At 39.2% G+C, this 19,578-nt stretch overlaps 1 protein-coding gene across 3 annotated transcripts in view; it reads left to right on the top strand.

The window, feature by feature from the left end:
- The first annotated feature begins 2,049 nt into the window (after positions 1-2,049).
- HERC4 (HECT and RLD domain containing E3 ubiquitin protein ligase 4) overlaps positions 2,050-19,578 on the top strand; it is a 38,756-nt gene continuing 21,227 nt past the window's right edge. For 2 of the 3 annotated variants that reach the window (XM_065670954.1, XM_065670952.1), the window contains exons 1-9: positions 2,050-2,224; positions 3,124-3,227; positions 4,528-4,819; positions 7,665-7,824; positions 9,669-9,745; positions 12,006-12,227; positions 14,250-14,341; positions 17,993-18,123; positions 19,077-19,237. In XM_065670954.1, coding sequence (XP_065527026.1) covers positions 4,594-4,819; positions 7,665-7,824; positions 9,669-9,745; positions 12,006-12,227; positions 14,250-14,341; positions 17,993-18,123; positions 19,077-19,237 — 1,069 coding nt within the window. In that variant the 5' untranslated portion in view covers positions 2,050-2,224; positions 3,124-3,227; positions 4,528-4,593. Of the gene's footprint in view, positions 2,225-3,123; positions 3,288-4,527; positions 4,820-7,664; positions 7,825-9,668; positions 9,746-12,005; positions 12,228-14,249; positions 14,342-17,992; positions 18,124-19,076; positions 19,238-19,578 lie in introns of all 3 variants that reach the window. The other variant, XM_065670953.1, reaches the window with a different exon arrangement.

The raw sequence follows: 19,578 nt of genomic DNA, 5'->3' as shown, positions 1-19,578 counted from the left end.
AAAATTTGCTAAGATAGGTGGTAAAGAGAATAAAAATACAGCTATACTTTATTTGAAGATACATTTGAATTACTTAACCAGCAGTAATCTGATTTTAGGACTATAATAATTCTTTTAAATAAAATAGCTATGTCTGTTACAGAAGGGAGTTGACATTTGTGCAACATTATATGTTCTTTCACCCTTTATATATTAGTTAATGAATTAGGCCAGTTATAGCAAAATCCCTTTCCATGTAAAAATTGTACTGGGCATACAGTGTTCTCAAGTACATGAACATATCCCCACATGCTGGTCAGAGGACACATTGCACAATGAATGACTATTTAAAATATACTTCAGAGTGGGATTATTCACAGTTATTACTCTGGTGGTGTCAAATATAGGGAGAAGGAAGATTAGAACTAGAAAATGAATTAAATGTTTTCCTCCATTTGCTACGTGTAGCAGCTACTGCTAACCTTTCATTCTTACATGCAGAATGGAAAAAGGCAACTCACTCATCTCTCCTTTAAAAAACAAACCTGGGGATTTGCTACCCTGAAAAGTGCTGCATCATTTAGCCTCTGTCAGCTACGCAGCTATCTCATTTTCTCCATGTATGAATTTAATATTTCTGGTTTGGATCTTTACTGATAAATCTACAACCGCAGATTCTGAGAAGTCCTGTAGAATCTTATTCATTTAGACACACAAAGGAATTAATGGCTGGCCCAAGACATCCCATTTGCTTGGTGGGTTTATTTATTTAAATGCTTTCCATTACAGGCCAAAATGACACCAAACACAGAACTTCCTTACCCCATAGTTTCCAGAATCACTTTGCCGTGAAGTATGCCTGGTCCTGGCTTTTTTTACTTCCTGACCTACATAAAAGTGGACCCTGGTACTGCTACAGAGAAACTGTCAAATAAGGATTCCCAACCTGATCCACTTACATAAATTGCAATGTATTTTCCTCCTGGTAGTAAGCAAAATCCTAGGAGGGAAAAAAAAAAAAAAGCTAAAAATGTATCTAGCATATAAACTTGTATTTAGTTGCTCCACTACAGATACACATTCACTCAAAATGTTTTAACATGCCCACCCTGTGGATGCTCCAAGACCGACATAAGCTTGTAACAGAATGCAGAATTGAGAAATCTGCCTTCGTTTCTGCTGGGGGGATACAGCAACACACACACACACACACCCTGCCCTGAACCCTGAACCCAGTGGACCAGAGGCCCGACTGGCCTTTGCACTGCTGCCACACGCTGCGGCAACACCACCTCCATCACTCTCCCGTCCTGTCAGAAGTTACTGACAGGTAATTGGAGTATGAAGGACAGTTTGTTCCTCCTTCTTCCTGGTGGATCCAATTCCTTCCTGTTCACTGATCTCATTCTTTTCGTGCCCTCGAGATCAAGCAAAGGCTTCTGCGTATCTCCACAGATCACAGAGACTAGTAACACACCACCAAGTCTCTTACTACTCCACAGGGAACGAGAAATACGACATCACAAAGATCTCTCCTCAGCAAACATGGAGGGAATGATCTGCCCCAGAACTTACTCATTTTTTTAAATTATTGATTTAAAAATAGTGATGCGATACAATCATGTCCCGTTTTAACTCAGCTGTATTTCCCCTGGGCTCACCGGTTACCAAACCAAGGCTAACGCAGAGCTGCCATCACCACCCCGGAAACTGTCCCACAGCTCACAGCCCCCTCCTGCCCCAGCTCTGCTCTTCTCCAGTGCCGTCCCGCGGGCACACTGGAAAGAAGGAAGCATCACTCCCTCATTCCCCACTTCATGCTCATCCCCCTACACTTCTTTTTTTACTGTCAACTTCTCGCTCAGCCTCTCCATAGCCCAACCGAGGGCACCGAAGCCATGCAGAACCGAACTCCAGCACCCCAGGCCCCGCCGGGCAAACAGGGCAGCCCGCTCCTGGGCTCCGGGTTGACGTCACGCCGCGCCGACGCTGCGTCACCGCCCCTGACCACGAGGCCGGGTGGGAAGGAGGCGAGGGGTGAAGCGGGCTCGCTGCGGCCCCGCCCGCTGAGTTCGCGCCTGCGCAGAAGTGGCGGCCCGGCCCTGTCATCGCTCCGGGTTGGGCTGCTCACACCCTCGCTGTGGCCGGTGGGTGACTGCGGCGGGTGGGCCGGGCTTGGGTGCGGCATCACATCGCGGCGCCGGGGGAAGTGGAGCGGAGCTGACCGAGCTGGAGTGCCTCGCCGGTGAGTTCCGTCTCTCCGCGGTGCGCTGTCGGACCTCCGCGGACGCGAGCGCTGCCGCCCTTTGGCCCCGCGGGTTGGACAAGAAAGTGGACGGGGCCGCCCTCGGGTGGGGGAGCGGGGAAGGGGAGGCAGGAAGGCGTGGGGCGGCCGTTGGGCCGAGGCAGTTAGGACCGTTTATGGGTGATGCCGCTTAGCAGTTATGGGGCGCGCTGTGGAGGGACCTCGGCGCCTGGCACCGCCCCCGTCGGAACGGGCGGAGGCCCCGCTCCGGCCACAGACCTGCGCCCCTCCGCCGGGGCTTCCTTCACTCCGTCCCGTGGCCGCTCTCTCTGGAGCCCAGCGAGGTAGCGGTGCCCCAGGAAGGAGAGCTGTGGAACCCGTACCGCAGGCTGACCGCATTTGCTGTGTCCCGCGCGAAGGGACCGCTGAAGCGGGCGTGTGGCTCGGCCTCCGGAGTGGCCGGGCGCAGCGGCGTTACACACCCGCTCCAGTCTGCGGGAAACATCCAGACTCTTCCTGTGGCACCGTTACCCGCCCTGCCTCTGCTGATAGAAAAGGGGTTGGGTGGTTTCCCTCGCGTTCCGTATTTGGTGTCGGCACTGGACTGCTTTTGACGTCACGCGTGGTAGTATCTAGCAGCTGACAACGTGAGTTGGCTTGATGGCAACGTACAGGGCTAAAATACTGCTGTGGTCTGAGATCAAAGTACAAAGCTGCTGTGGATACTGACTCGTGAAAGAAAGAAAGAAACAAAAACCCCACTTTCTATGGCGATACGTACCTGTTTCAGCTGAAAGGAGAACGTTTCCTCTTGCCCCACTGGAGGTGGAGATAAATCTTGACTACAGAAATCTTAACGCTCTATACTCATACATCTTTTCTCACTTCTTGTGTTGCAGGTTGAAGCTTGCATTGCAGTCACTGCTACAAATGTGTGAAATTTGCTGTTGCATAGCTATGTCTTAACCGAAGACTGTCGTTTTGATGTCCCCTTCTGAATGTGGTAGGATATAGCTAGTGATAGCTAGGGAAATATTTGACCATGCGTCATCCTCTGAGATAGGTAAACAGAAAGCAATATATTTTAAGTTGTTTGACTGTTCTAGTTTTATTTGGTTGGGGGTTTTTATGACATCACAAAAATAAGCATCTTGTTTACTGCATTTTGACTTTTGCAGGGAAAAATAGATCATCTTGTTGTGCTGGCAAGAATTTGGCCCTTTTCTGTTTTGTGTAACACTTGAGTGCTAGCTAGTGTGAGCAGTTTTATGTTGGAGCAGTTTATATGTGTTGAAATCCTGCAGCACATAAGACTGAATGCGTTCATGATGCATTTCATTCCACATTCCATTAGTCATGCTGTCTTCCAAATAATGGTCAGAGCTGAAAAATTACAGAAATTTTACACTGTATTGCATTGATTTTTAAATTGTTCTGAAAATATGGGTAAACTCGCTGTCACAGAAGTGTAGTATGAGTAATGGTGAAATCATTGCCATAATTTCTTCATCATCTGCAATACTGAAAATGAAAGACAAGTGTAGCTTTGTATTCTTTCCAGATAGGTACAGAGTCTGTTATCACAAACACTGGTAATTAAAATTTAGGTGTTAGGGCTGGGGGTTTGTATGGGGGAGTTTGTGTATGCGGCCTCCTGTTATGCAGGGTGACTATGGAGCTGTAGCTCGTTGTTTGCATTTGAAGGCTGGTGACTTGAGTTTTGCCTATATATTTTCTTTAAAATTGGAAGTTCAGTTGACTCATAGTTGTTTAAATGTAATGATTGACACATCGTATTCTTCTTTGTGTTGCATAACTGGATTGATCAGAGGTGACCAATTTTTTCCAAGCTATGAGTCAAATGTTTTGAGGGATGATCTTGAGGCTGTACCCGGTGCTTTCTGGAGTCATGCAGTTCTTCATGCAATGACACGAGTATTTACCATCTTAAAAAATGTTTGAGGTCATTGCCACTTGTTAGAATTGATTATGACTGCCACTATATATAGATCTGGATTAGGAATTAGAGAAGTTTAACAAAGAAAGGTACTTTAAAAAAGTTTTATAAAACTGGGAACTTGCACATCTTAAAAAAAAATTATCTGAAATAGGAAGGAAAGCATTTTACTGTAAAGTTAATGTAAATACTGTCCAAGAAAGTAAATCACAGTCTTAAAAATTGTTCAGTATTTCAATATACCGGTATATAGAAAGTGAATTTATGGATTACATGCTTTATAGAAGGTAATGTAAATGTTGAGGACAATACTAAAAGAACTGCACTTTTTTTTTTCCTTTAACAGCTGCACAGAAGGGATATTCTAGAAAAGTCAAGTTGGAGGATCACTGTGATCAAAAGAAGCATAGACATGTTGTGCTGGGGAAACGCATCATTTGGACAGCTTGGATTAGGTGGAATTGATGAAGAGATTGTTTTAGAACCCAGAAAAAGTGACTTTTTCTTAAATAAAAGGGTGAGAGATGTAGGATGTGGACTGAGACATACTGTTTTTGTCCTGGATGATGGGACTGTTTATACGTGTGGATGCAATGATCTAGGACAACTAGGGCATGAAAAAGCCAGGAAAAGACCCGGTAAGTTTAGAAGTAATGAATTGCGGGGAGTACTTAGTTGTGCATGTATTTGTTTTCATTATTCTGTCAAGATTGCCAAGCATTTGTGCGTGTGCTGAATTGTATGCACAGTGGGCCTTCCAAGAATGGCCATGTTTTTAACTTGGAAAGCATTCCTTTGCTTGGATTGCATCTTGTGACAATTGGAAATGACCAACTGTGAAACATGTATGCCCCCTCATATTTTTGTCTGCCATGCAGCTGGACAGTGCCACTGTGTTTTATTTCCAGCATGAAATCACTTTACCTGAGGCTATGGGAGACTCAGTGGCTGTTGTTAATCTCAAGAGGAGGTGACCTGCTTTAGTACATGGATTAGCATTGTACTGTATATGTGGGTTTGGCTACTGTAATATGGTAGAAACAAACATGTGGCATACCATGCTGTGTTGTTTTAATCATCTAATATGTGATGTAGAGCAGGTCTGATTAAAGCAGTGTGGTTTTTTTTTTTATGAACTGAAAGTACAACTTTTGATAAAAAACTTTTCAGCATATGCAGTGCGACGGGAAGAGGATTTGGAAAAGCCTGAAGCATTAAATAGGAAACAAAAAGCTCAAAGAAGTTTCACATCTATGTGAAATGTGTGTTTCTGCTTCCTGCTAGTACAGTTCTGTAGCAGAAGTGGGTAAACATCTTGCAGGGACTGCAGAGGAGCGTGCACATGGGCTCCCTTCAGAGCTGTGCATGTGAGTCATAGCTGTACGCTACTGAGAGATGTGGAACAGTGCTTCTGACAGTACTTACGGCATATCGTAAGCAAACTGAAAAGGCTTAGTAAGAGTTTATTCTAATCACTGCTATAGGAATTTTATGAGTTACTTGGCACAATAATTGATAGAAATATTTCAAATAGAAATAAGTCATTATGCAGTATTTTAGTACTCCTTTATTCAGAGTTTCAGCTTTGGTGCCAAATAAAGAATTTTTTTTTTTTTGTGATCTTTTTATTTTTTTTTTTTGGTCTGTGTGTGTAGTTGATGTGTAACTTTTTAAAACTAATTTGGACTTCTATTGGGAAACAGTAAATGAATATTAAAACTGATAAACTTTAATCTTATGCAAGTATTTGCTTCACGAACATGAATAGAAACTTAGCTTGTCAAACTGCCTGAATAATTGTTACCCACTTTGAAAATGATGCTGAATTGTCTTTTAAATGTTAAGGTTACTGCAAAAATATTTGACTTCTGTGTTCTGGTCTTTTTTTTTTTTTTTTTTAATTTTTTGTTTTTTATGACTTGCATGAGCTTTTCTGTGTCATGGAGAAACATATACTATAAGTCTCTCTATTTTTAATTTTTTCTTTATTAACATGCCCAGGCACAGCAGCCATGAGAACTGTAATGTTCTCCTCCCTAATTTTTCTTTCATCTAGAAGTTACTGACAATGCTGTTGGGTGTTCTAACGTGAAGTCAGTGCATTGGGATAACTTTTCTTGCGCAATATAAAGAGGCTCGGTATCTTTACAAATGGGTGGATGCTCTCTTTTGAATGTCTTCCTGTTAAGATGCTGTTGTCACTGCCTGCATGTCTTTGCCACCTTTGTGTCACCACTGGCACTATTTAGCTGTGCCTTCCCTCTTTTCTCCCCACAGAGCTCTGCTTACCATAGGGACTGTGTGAATGTTCTTTAACCTGTATCAGTCACTCTGGCTAGTTTAGCAGCTGGTTAAGATGGTCTGAGCTAATCTGCATGATCTTGCCTGAACTGGAGAGCACTTGCATGACCCCTTCCATTAGTAGGGCTGTGAAGGCCATAATGGGTTGAATTGGGGTGGTAACCTCTTTAATCAGACCAGCTGTTTAAAAGAATGAACTGATGTCTGCTGTTTGTCTTACTTTCTTTTGGAAACTGAGTGCCTGTCATGTTGCAGATACTATTTGCTACTGTTTGGAAATCATCTTAGGCTGTGATGGGTTGTGTTTACAGTGCATATTACATTGATGATACACAGGCTTTTTCAGTGGTGTGCCATTCTTAGGAATAGAAAAGTGTTTAAAATGTCCAAGCAGGCTCTTATTTAAGAGGACTGTTGAAAATTCCAGCCTGAGTGAACAGGCCCTGATAGTCTTTCTCTGATTTACTCTTGTTGAAATGAAAATGTTAGACTTATGATCGCAAATCATAAGCGTGAAAACAAAGTTTGCCAGATTTGTTTAAAGGTATTGATGCAGGATGCTGGAAAAAGAAACGCAGATATTTTAGTGTTTGGTTTTCAGGGCATGCACTGTATATCTAGAAAAATTACTCTTTAGGATCTGTTTCTACAGAGCTTTGCATTATAAAGAGGACATTGTGTAGCTCATTGCAAAATCAGTAGCTTTAGTCTTTAATTTGCTCTGCCTTGTTTTCCAGGCTTTTTTGTTAATAATGAATAGGTGAATTTAATTTGCTGTGGTGGAATGTTTTCCTCTTACATAATGCCTACACGTGTAGTCATTTGACAATAATCTATTTGACCTTAATGTTAATTAGTTTCTGCACTCATTTTCAGATTGGCAAGATTAGAAGGAACCATTATGATCAAGCTGCAGTTTTTGTGCACTTCTTATATTGTTCCAGATATACTTGTTGTTTGGTTAATTTTGGCTGTCGAATTTAACTTGCTTCTCCTAGAACAGCATGCTTATAATTTTAGATGAAGAATGTTTTGGCAGACTTTTGGGCTTACTTCTGTGTCATTTCAATTGATATTTTAGTACTGAGTATAAGTGTCTTGAACAGCAGTAGCTTCTTAGTAGCTTTTTTCTTTCCTTAGTAGTTTGTTTTAGGCAACTAATTTTTTATTTATTTATTTTAGAGCATGTTGGTGCACTGGATGCCCAAAATATTGTAGCTGTGTCATGCGGAGAAGCCCACAATCTTGCACTGAATGACAAGGGTCAGGTATATGCTTGGGGTCTGGCTACTGATGGACAGCTTGGCTTGCCGGGAACAGAGGAATGCATCAGAGTGCCCAGGTTAAAAGAAATTAGTATATAATAAATTTTTTTTTTTTTCAAAAAAAAAAAAGGAGTTAAATCATATTGGTTAATCTATTCTGTTGCTATAATTAAAAACACACATTAGAAAGTGTATTTTAGTTATGGCACTTATGTGCTGTAGACAGTTTAATTTCTCAAAAATCAGCTCACATGATGAGTGTGGTACAGGTTGGTTGGTTGGTTTGCTTTTTTTCCTTTTTTTTTTTTAAATAGCTCTCTACTAAGAATGACAGTTATGTCGGAAAAGTAGGATGGGTATTTTAATAATGTAAGTAGGAATTGGTAACTGCTCTTTAAGAGAAGTTAGAGAAAAAGAATGTTAAACCAGTTGTGGGAGTGCATTTGAAGAAGGTATGTTTGCTGTCTGATCTTCGCAGTTCTCACAGCAAATTTTAGCTGTGATCAAATAATATGCCTTCTAGTTATAAAAATGAGTGCTAGCCAGATTCAGTTGCTTGTTTTCAGAGTGCTGTAAGTGTTCCAGCTAGCTGAAGTCCACATTTTTACTGTGATGAATAGGTTCACTGAAATCTGTGGAACTGTCTGTAGCAGGAAGTTTGTATCTTTGCAAGCTGGAAGTTTTCTTTTCTGATTTTGGTTTTTACGTAGGAAAAAGACACAAGAAAGTAACAATTCCTTGAAATGTTAGTAATGTCTAACTTTATCATGTTTATCTATGACATATGTGTGAATATGAAAGATAAAAGTAACTACTGTGAAGTTTTTTTTATTTCAAACTAAAAAACCCAGAGGCCTTTTAGAAACTCCTGGTTTTCTCATCAGAAGTTGAAAGCATACTACATTTAATGCACATTTTTATGTGTTTGCAACTTCTTTATAATATCGTGCAATACTTAACAGTTCTGTAAACTGAACTTTGTATTCAAGTTGTGCGTTCAGTTTTGGTCCCTGCCTGGGCAGGCTGTCCTTGGAAGGGCCACAAAGATGATGAAAGGACTGGAAAGCTTGTCCTATGTGGAAAGGCTGAGAGAACTGGGTTTGTTTAGCCTTGAGAAAATAAGGCTGAGGAGAGACCTTACACCATATTTCAGTATTTAAAGGATGGCCATAAAGAAGACATGACTCCCTTTTTACAGGAGTCATGGAAAAGGTGAGGGGTAATGGCTAGAAGTTGCTTTTGGGGAGATTGTGACTGGATGTGAGAGATATCTTTCACGATAAGAGCAGTCAGGGTTGGAATAATCTCCCTAAGGATGTGGTGGATTCCCCAACACTGGACACTTTCTTTTCTAAAACTTGGCTGGACAGCATGCTGGAACATCTGGCCTAGGTCATGTTTTGCCAAGAAAGGTTGGACCTGATGATCCTTCAGGTCCCTCCCAGCCTGGTATTCTCTGATTTTTATGATCTTGATGTTGGTAGAGATGAAAAATTGAGTGTGTGAGATAAAGACTGTAACTCTAATATTGTTATACAGAAAATGACAAAACCTTTTTCTTTTGGAAACTAGAAAGTAGGAATAATTTTCTTCTTGCATCTGGTATTTATTTCCTCCATTTGGCCGTGTAGCATCTCCTTCCTAACACGTGAGCCTCCCTAATTCTTGCTTATGGTCTTTTACTGGTGATATTAACTTGAAGATAAGACAGAACCTGCCCTTGAAAGCATTAAAAAAGAAGCAATTTTGACTTCAGACTTTACTAAATAGCTTCTAATTAAAGTTAGGATATTTAAATTAGTTTTATATATACTTCACTGTAAAGGATTCACTTTCTGTATTTTGCCCTTTTATGTGACTTCATATTTCTGTACCGTGAACTAGCAGCTTAATTCTTTCTCTTGTTTTCTTACCCCAATAGAAATATTAAAAGCTTATCAGAGATCCAGATTGTTCAAGTAGCTTGTGGCTATTATCATTCGCTAGCACTCTCAAAAGGTAAGCCAGATCTTCTGAAGTTTTGTGTAATTTCTTACCAGGTAATTCTAAAGGTTTCAACACTAGTTAGTTTTATAGAGGAAATGTTTTTTTAAAAACATGCTACCACATAACACAGATGGGATTTCAGGTTGGTAGGGGAAGTGTAATTTAATGACGGGATTTAAAAAATAAAGGTACAAACAAATGTTGTGTTCTGCTTTTTTTTTTCTTACCTTTTTTTGCTCTTTATCATCTTGCTTTCATCTAACTGCCTTTTAATTAATTTTTGTTTCTCTCCTTATTTTGGTCCTGTTTCTTTTTCATTCTGCTAGCATGCCGCTTTGTCTATTAGTGTATTTCAATCTGTAACTTCAAGTTACTGAAGCTTGCAGGCAATGACTTCCTTGTCTGACTTTCCTGTTGCAAAGCCCCTGGTTTGTTGGTGCTTCTACAGTTAAAATGTAATGTTATATTGTAACCCACCTTTTGAAAGTTTTAAACATCTGTCTCCAAAATTTTGCTGGGGCTATAAGAACATACTTAGTTGGCTTAACCTGTGTAAGAGTACTGCATATCTTGTTAATATAGCTCTCCAGAATGAATATGAATTTAAATTTGCTGCTTGTTTATTTCATTGTAACAAAGGAAAATTGTTGCCAAAACTTCCATTTGGAAGAACTGGCTGCTGGATGGGGTTAATAGAAACTTAAAACCTCAAACCACAAAACCCAGAAAGATTTTAGTTTGACAGTGGTGCTTGAAAATATGTAGTTAAAATATAAACTAACGTTGTTGGGAGATAGGTGTTAATTGTATGCTGAATGTTTTGGGGATTTTTTGGTTAGTTTTTTTTTTCTCCCTTTTTTTTTTTTACTGTTCTGTATAACAGCTTATACTGACTGTACGTGCTTTAATTCTGTACATGACTTTTCATGGGGTCATATTAAGTGTTTTCTTTGCCATTACCTATGTCTTCACCATTATAACATAGTGAGATTGCTTGTTTTCAGGACAGTCAGACAGATTTACAAATAACCCTTTGCCTGGGTTAAGATAAGCAGCAGATGTGGGGAGTATCAGCATTATGCTGTTAAGTGTTCTATTGGTCAGAGGTGCAATAATTTAATAGGAGTTTGCAATTTAAAATTCACTCGGTGAATTTTACTCACGAGCTTCATATACAACATCTGTATCCTATTGCCAGTTCATGGGTTTGCAGCTCTATGTTTCTGCTCTTCACATGCTTTGTTAAAGTAGTTTTGTCTTTGTTTTGGGTTTTCTTCTGATTTGCAGAGAACCCACAAAATTACTTGCAATGTAGTGAGGTTATGGTATGGAAAAGGTACTTGTACAGGGAGGAAAATGGGATAAACTTACTTGAATTGTGTTTTGAGAGGAGACTTCATAGTATTTTTGTATCTCTATATTGGATATGGATCAGGTTGATTAGTTCATGTGATTGTAAATGATTGGTATAGGATTTCTTTGGTGTTAGGAAAATTGTTTTATGTAAAAGTGGTGGGTTTAGGGCTTTTTTTGGTCTCATTGGTTTTGGTTTGATTTTGTTTTGGTTGTTGAAACATTACTGTTTGAGTAGCACATCACATCAGCAAAACCAAAGTATCTTTGTAATTAGTGTTGATCTTTAGGATAGTAAACATATTGGCAAAATGTTGGTTGTTCCATAGAATGTTTTATTTTGGAGGCAGATAGCTCTCTAATTCTTGATTCTTCAGTTTTTCTTTGTAAGCCATCAAATGACAAAGTTAGTGCTTCATCAATTAATATCATTAATACAACATTTACAATTTTAAAATATATGTAATTCCGTTGATATGTGAAAATGAAGTATGTTACTGTATAAAAGCTTAAATGAGGCTTGTGATTGGAAATTGGAGATTTTTGCATGTCCATTAGGCAGCTTTAAAAAGATCTGTGCCTATAAATACATGCAGTAGTGGAACTCCCAATGGAAACAGCATCTTGTTTTGTAATAACCAAAATCAATTTATTTAACATGGTTTGAAACAGGGATGTTAAGAAGAGTTTGGAGGGTTATGAATGTGATTTAAATACTTTGATTAAATATTTGGGTTGAATGTCTGCAAATTACACAAGAATGCTTTGCTTCAGAAGTCAGTAATTTTTATGCATTTTCAAACTAAACAGTATTTAAAGATTAACTGTGTAACTTTTAGCATTTCTTAAAATAAATAAACTTTATATAATTAAACTGTATTGATTGTATTGGTGCTTTTTCTTTTTTTCCTTTAAACAGGAAGTGAAGTGTTTTCCTGGGGACAAAATAAATATGGCCAGCTTGGCTTAGGTTACGAGTATAAAAAACAAAACTCGCCACAAGTGATTAAATCTCTACTAGGAATCCCTTTTGCACAGATTGCAGCTGGAGGAGCTCATAGTTTTGTGCTAACTCTTTCTGGAGCCATTTTTGGATGGGGACGCAACAAATTTGGGCAGCTGGGTCTTAATGATGATAATGGTAAGTAAACTTCAATAAAATTTGGTGCTAAAGATCTTGGTTTGTGAATCTAAGGACAGAACTATTTCTAGAACAGGACCAGACAGAGCAAACCTCAGTTGAATATAGTCAGGGAGTGCTGCTGTCATACAAGATTGCATAAGGAATGCCATTTTTTTCCTCTGCTGTTTTGTAATGAAAATTCTGACAATGTTATGTTGAAATTCTAGCCTGCTTGACTTGTTTTCTTTCCCTGTTCTAGATTTTTCTGCAGCTTAAGCTTTCTGAATGAGGTTGAAATAAGATACTATGCAGTAGTTAGTTTGAACTGAATTTTAGGTAGATGAGATTGCTTGACAAAACCAGTAATCTATTAAAAAAAAAAAAAAGTGTCTTTTGTAGACACATTTAAGGCATCTTCAATGTTTTACTGCCGTATGAATATGTGCCTTTCTCAGGACATTTTTATGGTCGTTCTCAATTTTTAGCTAATAATTTCCAAAATTTCCTCTACCAGGGTACTGATATTCATTAATGATTTTTATCAGGTGTTTAGGTTAGACAAAAAAACATTTGTTAGTTTTTTTTATGTTACATGCACACTATCTGTGCTCAGGGGTCCAAGAGGGGAGTGTGTGCTATCAGATTCTTGTAACACACAGTGTAGTATATGTCCTGGGTTCAGCAGTAGCAGTCATTTTTTCTCCTTCTTAGTAGCTGGTGCAGTGCTGTGTTTTTTGACTTTCGGCCTGGGAACAGCGCTGGTAACACCGATGTTTTTAGTTACTGCTCAATGTTTAGTGTGACCAAGGACTTTCTGAGTCTCATGCTCTGCCAGGGAGGAGGGGAAGCTGGGAGGAAGCAGAGACAGGACTCCTGAACCAAACTGACCAAAGAAGTATTCCATACCACAGCACGTCGTGGCCAGGATGTAACTGAGAGTTACTTGGAAGAGTTAGTTCTCTGCTGGGTCGGGCTAGGTATCGGTATCGGTGGGTGGTATTGTATTGTCTTCCCTTGTTATTTCTTTATCATTATTATTGGTGGTAGCAGCAGTGGTTTTGTGTTATACCTTAGTTACTGGACTGTTCTTCTCTCAACATGTGGGAGTTACATTCTTTTGATTCTCCTTCCCATTCCTCTGGGAGCGGGGGGAAGAAAAGTGGAGAGGAGTAGACTGCGTGGTTCTGATTTACGGCCTGGGCTTAAACCACGACAGCATAGAATAATCTATGGCTGGTTTTGTTTCTCATGGATTCACTGTTGTCAACACTATTTGAAATAAGAAAAATGTTTGGTGGTTAAACTACGTATCTGAATTAATGCTATAAATCTGGTCACGCTAATAAGAAAATTACATGTACTTTTCAGAAATAAAATCTTTGTGTGAGACTTCAGTTGCTTCTACATATTCCTTGGAATATGTATGACCCTTTTTTTTATATAGTATCACTTCTCAGTAAAATTCCTTTTTTCTAGCTTGACAGGGCTTTTTCCAGGCATCATGGCATACGTGAAAAATTTTAAGACCTTAGCATTAATATCTAAAAAAGCTGCCTTTGTGCAACTGGATGACAAAGTTCCTTTGTACTGGAGGTGAAGGGAACTTAGTTGTGCCTCCTAATTATTCTGTGTTCCTTTCTATTACACATTTAGCAATACTGAACTATGACCAGCTGATACCAACTTAGAGGAGCACTTTAAAAACATAAAGCACATAACTCAAAAGGTCTTCTTGTTTCTCATGGCCAGTGTGAGTTCTGACATACTGTTCCGTATTTCTTGATTTATATATTGTCATATGATCCTGTGCTAAGGAAATGAGATTGTTCGCTATGAAGTATTTCATTCAGCACAGTAGTCTCTGTTTTTTTGTAATAACACTTCTCAAAGATACATAAACTTAGTCACAATCATTGCATGATACTAGCAGGTTTAAAGTGCTTGTTTGACTGGAACAGAATTCACATAAATGAGCAACACTATTTCTTTTATGATTTTATTTTCCTAGTAAGTGATCTACTGCTGTATTAAACTTTTCAGACAGGTATGTCCCTACGCTGCTAAAGTCACTGAGAACTCAGAAGGTTGTTCATATATGTTGTGGAGAAGATCATACTGCTGCCCTTACAAAGGTACAATATTTAAAAATGTATTTATGCTTTGATATTTTAATGTTTTAAGGAGAAGATACTACTTGAATAGGAAATAATAAAATTCTGCATAAAATTTCTTCACATTTTGTTGGGTGAAGTTGAAGAAACAGTGGAAGAATGGTTAAGTATTTGAAAAAACTTTACCAAATGCAATCAGTCTTCAAGTAGTTTTAAATTTTTGTCAGATTTAGTGAAATTGAGTATAAAAAATACAGCATTTCTGATGAGACAGTATGTGTTGTGTTATGAAGATTTTGCGGATACTGAAATTTACATTACTGTATCCTAACTAAAGAGATTATCTGTTTTCAGACTCTTAATGCCTCCTGCATCACTGATCAGACCAAGTTAACTTTGAATTTAATTAGGGGGGACTGGTGTGTGTGGTTGTTTGCTGTTGTGCTGGGTTCAGCTTTGCTGGATGCCAGGTGCCCATCAAAGCTACTCCATCATTCCCCCTTCTCAGATGAATGGGGAGAGAAAATATATTACATGCTCACAGATTAGGATAAGGACAAACAAGTTGCTCATCAGTTACTGTCACTGGCAAAATGGACTTGAGTTGGGGAAATTAATTAATTGCCAATCAGAAGTCAGTAGGGTAATAAGGAATAAAGCCAAATCTTAAAAAAAAAAAACAACCCACACTTTCTTCACCCCTCTTCGCTCCCAGACTCTGCCTCCTGCCCGAGTGGTGCAAGGTGATGGCAAACGGACGCTGCAGTCAGTTCATCACGCTTTGCTGCTCCTTCTACCTTGCTCTCTTCCCTTGCTCCAACGTGGGGTCACACCCACAGGAGACAGTCCTTCATGACCTTCTCTAGTATGGGTCCTTCCTACAGGCTGCAGTTCTTCACAAACTGCTCCGGTGTGTGTCCCTTCTACAGGGTGCAGTCTGTCAGGAACAGGCTGCCCCAGCATGGGTTCCCTGTGCAGTCATGAGTCTTGCCAGCAAACCTGCCCCAGCATGGGCTTCTCTCTCCATGGGGCCACAGGTCCTGCCAGGAGCCTGCTCCAGTGTGAACTCTCCACAGGGTCAGTCTCCTTTGGATGCATCCACCTGCCGTAGAGTGGGGTCTTCCACAGGCTGCAGGTGGATATTTGCTCCACCATGGTCTCTCCAGGGGCTGCAGGGATCAGCCTGCTCCACTGTGGTCTCCACCACAGGCTTCAGGGGAATCCCTGCTCTGGTGCCTGGAGCACCTCCTCCCATTCCTCCTTCGCTGATCACAGTGTCTATAGAGTTGTTTCTTTCACATATTCTTATTCCTCTCTTCTGTCCGCTGTTGTGCAGCAGTACATACTGTTGGCAAACCAGTTGAAGAAATTAAAGGTGTACGTAATCCACTAGTAAGTCTAGTGTGAAGTTCTATGAAAAGTTGATCATTTATTTCAAATTTGATTTGGGAATAAAGCGTGCTTCTGTGTCTGTGTGGCATGTTCATATAGAGGTGTGTCAAATTGCTTTATACATAACTGTTGGTTAAATGCATTATTTGGAGTCTTATTTTTAAACTCTTGAACCTATTTGGAAACTTTTTGGAGCAACACAATGTATAATGCTAGTGCTCTTTCTTACACTCATTTTAGTGGGGAATAGTGTACTTCGTCAAGTGATGATAACTACCTTCATTCTGTGGTGGGTAAAACAGTGTATCTGTGTTCTACTTCAAGTGATCGACTCCTGTAATTTTCTTTCTATGTTTTGATAGTTGGATTAGACTTCAGTGTTTAGGTATAAATCAGTGTGTATTAACATTTTGAAGTTTCCTGTTGTTCATCACTCAGTAAGATTTATCAGTATATAAGAAGATTATTTTGAGTTTATTACTGATAGCAGTAGCAAACAATTCTGGCTGATCAAGATTTGGGCAGGCAACTAAATACCCATTTTGTGTCTGAAACTGTTGAATTCAGAATACTACTGTGGAAGGCATTAGCATTTTGAAAGTAACTGGGTTTAATATTATTTCTGAAGAAAATTGGAAAATGTGTTTTTTAATGTCTCGGTTTGAAATTTTACACTGCAGCAGGTTAAAAGTTGTTTTTGAAGACTACGATTTACCTAAGCGTGGTCATACTTTTGTTGTTTATACACACTTAAACTTTTACAGTGAAAGGAAAAGACAGTTGACAAACAGTTGCTTTTTGTCCTAAAATACTCTTTCGCTTTGTCTGAAAAAGATATGGCAACTTTGTAATCCTGAAATTGATAGTGGTTTATTGTGTGAGGTTAGGAAAATGGAGCATGTAAAGATAACAGTATCTATAACTTGCATTCTGAATGTTTTTCCCTTTTTCATGGATAGAAGTTAACTTTAAATTTGCTTTATAGCTGATGAACTTGATTAAGATACTGAATTTACTGTAAATTTGTATAGCTCCTTTTTCCCCTGCATGATAGGCCTAGCAGAACAAGGGGTCTTGATTTACCTCTTTTGTAGCCAGTACTGCATATGTGTGAACATTCTTCAAGCCTTTCTGAATTTTTGAAAAACCCTCACAACTTGTTATCCTGATTCAGTGAATGAGGCTGTTGGTTTTTCTCAGTGGCTGCTGCCATTTTAATGATGATTTCCAGCAGAGGTCCAGTCTGACGCAGAGTAGAATTGGATGCAACAGCTTTACAATTTCAAAACTGTTTGAAAATCAGCAGTTTCAAAGTGGTCTTAAATTGTATAATCTCTGATAGTATTTCTGATTTAACATTCATTCAAGTTTTTTGGTTAATTTCTTGATGAAATTGATCAAAAACACTTAAATTGTCTTACAGCAATATTTAAAGTTTCTGGTTTCTTATGCTTTCAAGTAATGAAACCGGTTATTTGAGTCATACCCTGCATTGTCTGCCTGAGGGCAGCTTCTTATTTAGTAATTGCATTGTAATTTTGTCGTGGTTTAAACCCTGCCACACAACTCGTCCACTCACTCCCCCCTCCTATCTTGCCCTCCCCCTATTCCCGGAGGGACGGAGGGGAGAATAGAAAAGAATGCAGCTCTGATGGGTTGAGATAAGAACAGTTGAGTAACTAAGGTGTAACACAAATCACTACTGCTACCACCAATAATAATAATGATAAAGGAAATAACAAGGGAATACAACACCTCAGCACCAGCCGACCAATAACTCGCCCCAGCCCACCCAACCGAGCACCGACCGATACCTAGTCCAACCCTGCAGTGCGCTAGCCCTTCCCCGAGGGCAGCTTCTTATTTAGTAATTGCATTGAAATTTATATTCAGAATTGAAAAGCCGAAGTGTACTTTTTTAATAGTATGAGTTTATATACTCTTGTAGTTCATTAGGAAAACTGGAAAAGATGGAAAACAAGGATTAGTGTCTATTAATGACACAAGTTAATGGCAGGACTATTGTATAATAATGTGGAAATTATAAGAACACAATTTAACATGAGTGAGGTAATACTCAATAGCTGTGCAATGTTTTAATAACTGCAGTTAACTTGTGACCCTTCTGTGTCTCGGAGCCCTCTTGTGCATGTATTTTTTCACTCCTTTCTCCGCAGCTCTAAAATCATCAAAGTGGGAGACTTATTAGACCCTTTTTTCTGTTAAGTTTCTTGTTCTGAAAGTTACTGTCTTTTTAATGAAAATAATTTATTTGTTTAGGAAGGTGGAGTTTTTACATTTGGAGCTGGAGGCTATGGTCAGTTGGGCCATAACTCTACCAGCCATGAGATAAACCCAAGGAAAGTTTTTGAACTTATGGGAAGTGTTGTTACACAGATAACTTGTGGCAGGTAAGGCCTATTCTGTGTTTTGGGTGGGGGTTTTGTGGTTTCTTTTTTTGTTTGTTTTTGTGGGGTTTTTTGGGTTGGGTTGTTTTTTGTTTGTGGGGTTTTTTTGGGTTTTTTGTTTGTTTTGTTTTGTTAGGGAATACAAGATGGTCTCTAACAAAAGGTATTTAGAGACCTTACTGGGATTTAAAAAACATTCAATAGAAAAAGTAAAGGAAGTTATACTGTGTTGAGAGGCTCTGATTTTCTAAACTGAAAGTGTGACTAATCAGTGTGAAGGTGTTTATTGCTGTCACTTTATCATTTTCTACTTTAGAGTAAGGGTGTTTGAAGGGGGTACATGAGCATCACTGAGGATAAATGTAAAATGTGGAAACATAATTTGTTTTGTGAAATATCTGTAACACTGTATGGCATTTCAGTTCCTAATGGGTTTTATTGCACGTATTATAAATAGCACCAAAGAAACTCAAAATATTCCCAGCATATATGACAAAATGAGGGAGGCAGCATAACTTTTTACAAGATGGACACACTTTGTTATTTGGTTTGTAATGTATATGTAAATGTCAACCTAGCAGTTAGGTCGACATTGAGTGGACCCATTCCCTTGTAATGGGAGAGAGGGCATCTATACTTGAGATGAGTGGGAGGGGAAAGGAGATGCAGCCAGCCTGGTAGAAACATTCAAATTTCTGAATGTCTAGAGAGATGCTCTAGAGGCCAGGCTGTGGCTATGCAGGGGCTCAAGTCAGAACTTGGCATCTCCATTCATTGAAATTCTTGAAAATGGAATATTGCCTGTTGGAGTATAAATGCAGAGTATTGCCAGTAGGCAAGTAGAGTGTTTGATACTACAGGACTTCTAACATACTGTTTAAAACAATTCTTAGGTTTGCCTGCACAAAGCACGTTATAATGCTTAGGCTTCTGTTACTGAATTTTGTTTGCCCTAGGCAGCACACCACTGCATTTGTTCCTTCATCTGGAAGAATTTATTCTTTTGGACTTGGAGGTAATGGGCAATTAGGTACAGGAACAACCAGTAATAGGAAAAGTCCCTTCACAGTAAAAGGAAACTGGCTTCCTTATAGTACTCAATGCCCGATAACTACAGGTAAGCAACATCTGGCGTATTTACTTCTTGGATTCCCCTTTCTTTATGATGTCTTAAAAGTTTTGAGATTTAAACTAAGAATGAACTATAATCACTTTCTCCTAAAACAGTTCATTTTCACTGTGCTCTATTCCCTACAGTCCATTTCTGCTGTAGGTAATACATGCTTGCTTGTGTTGTTGGATTAGATCCTTTGTTAGCACTGGAGATAAAGATTAGAGCTGTTAGCATTTATCTCAGTTAATGATAGTCTTAACTATTGTATTGCAAGTATCTGCTTCAGCGAGGTTATGTAACAAAGGAACTTTTACCTAATTGAGTGTTAATTGCAGTGTCTTAAT

Source organism: Lathamus discolor, chromosome 3 (genome assembly GCF_037157495.1).
Source record: "Lathamus discolor isolate bLatDis1 chromosome 3, bLatDis1.hap1, whole genome shotgun sequence".
NCBI lineage: Eukaryota > Metazoa > Chordata > Aves > Psittaciformes > Psittacidae > Lathamus > Lathamus discolor.
The sequence above is the reverse complement of the archived record's forward strand: the minus strand, read 5'-3'. Positions and strand labels throughout refer to the sequence as shown.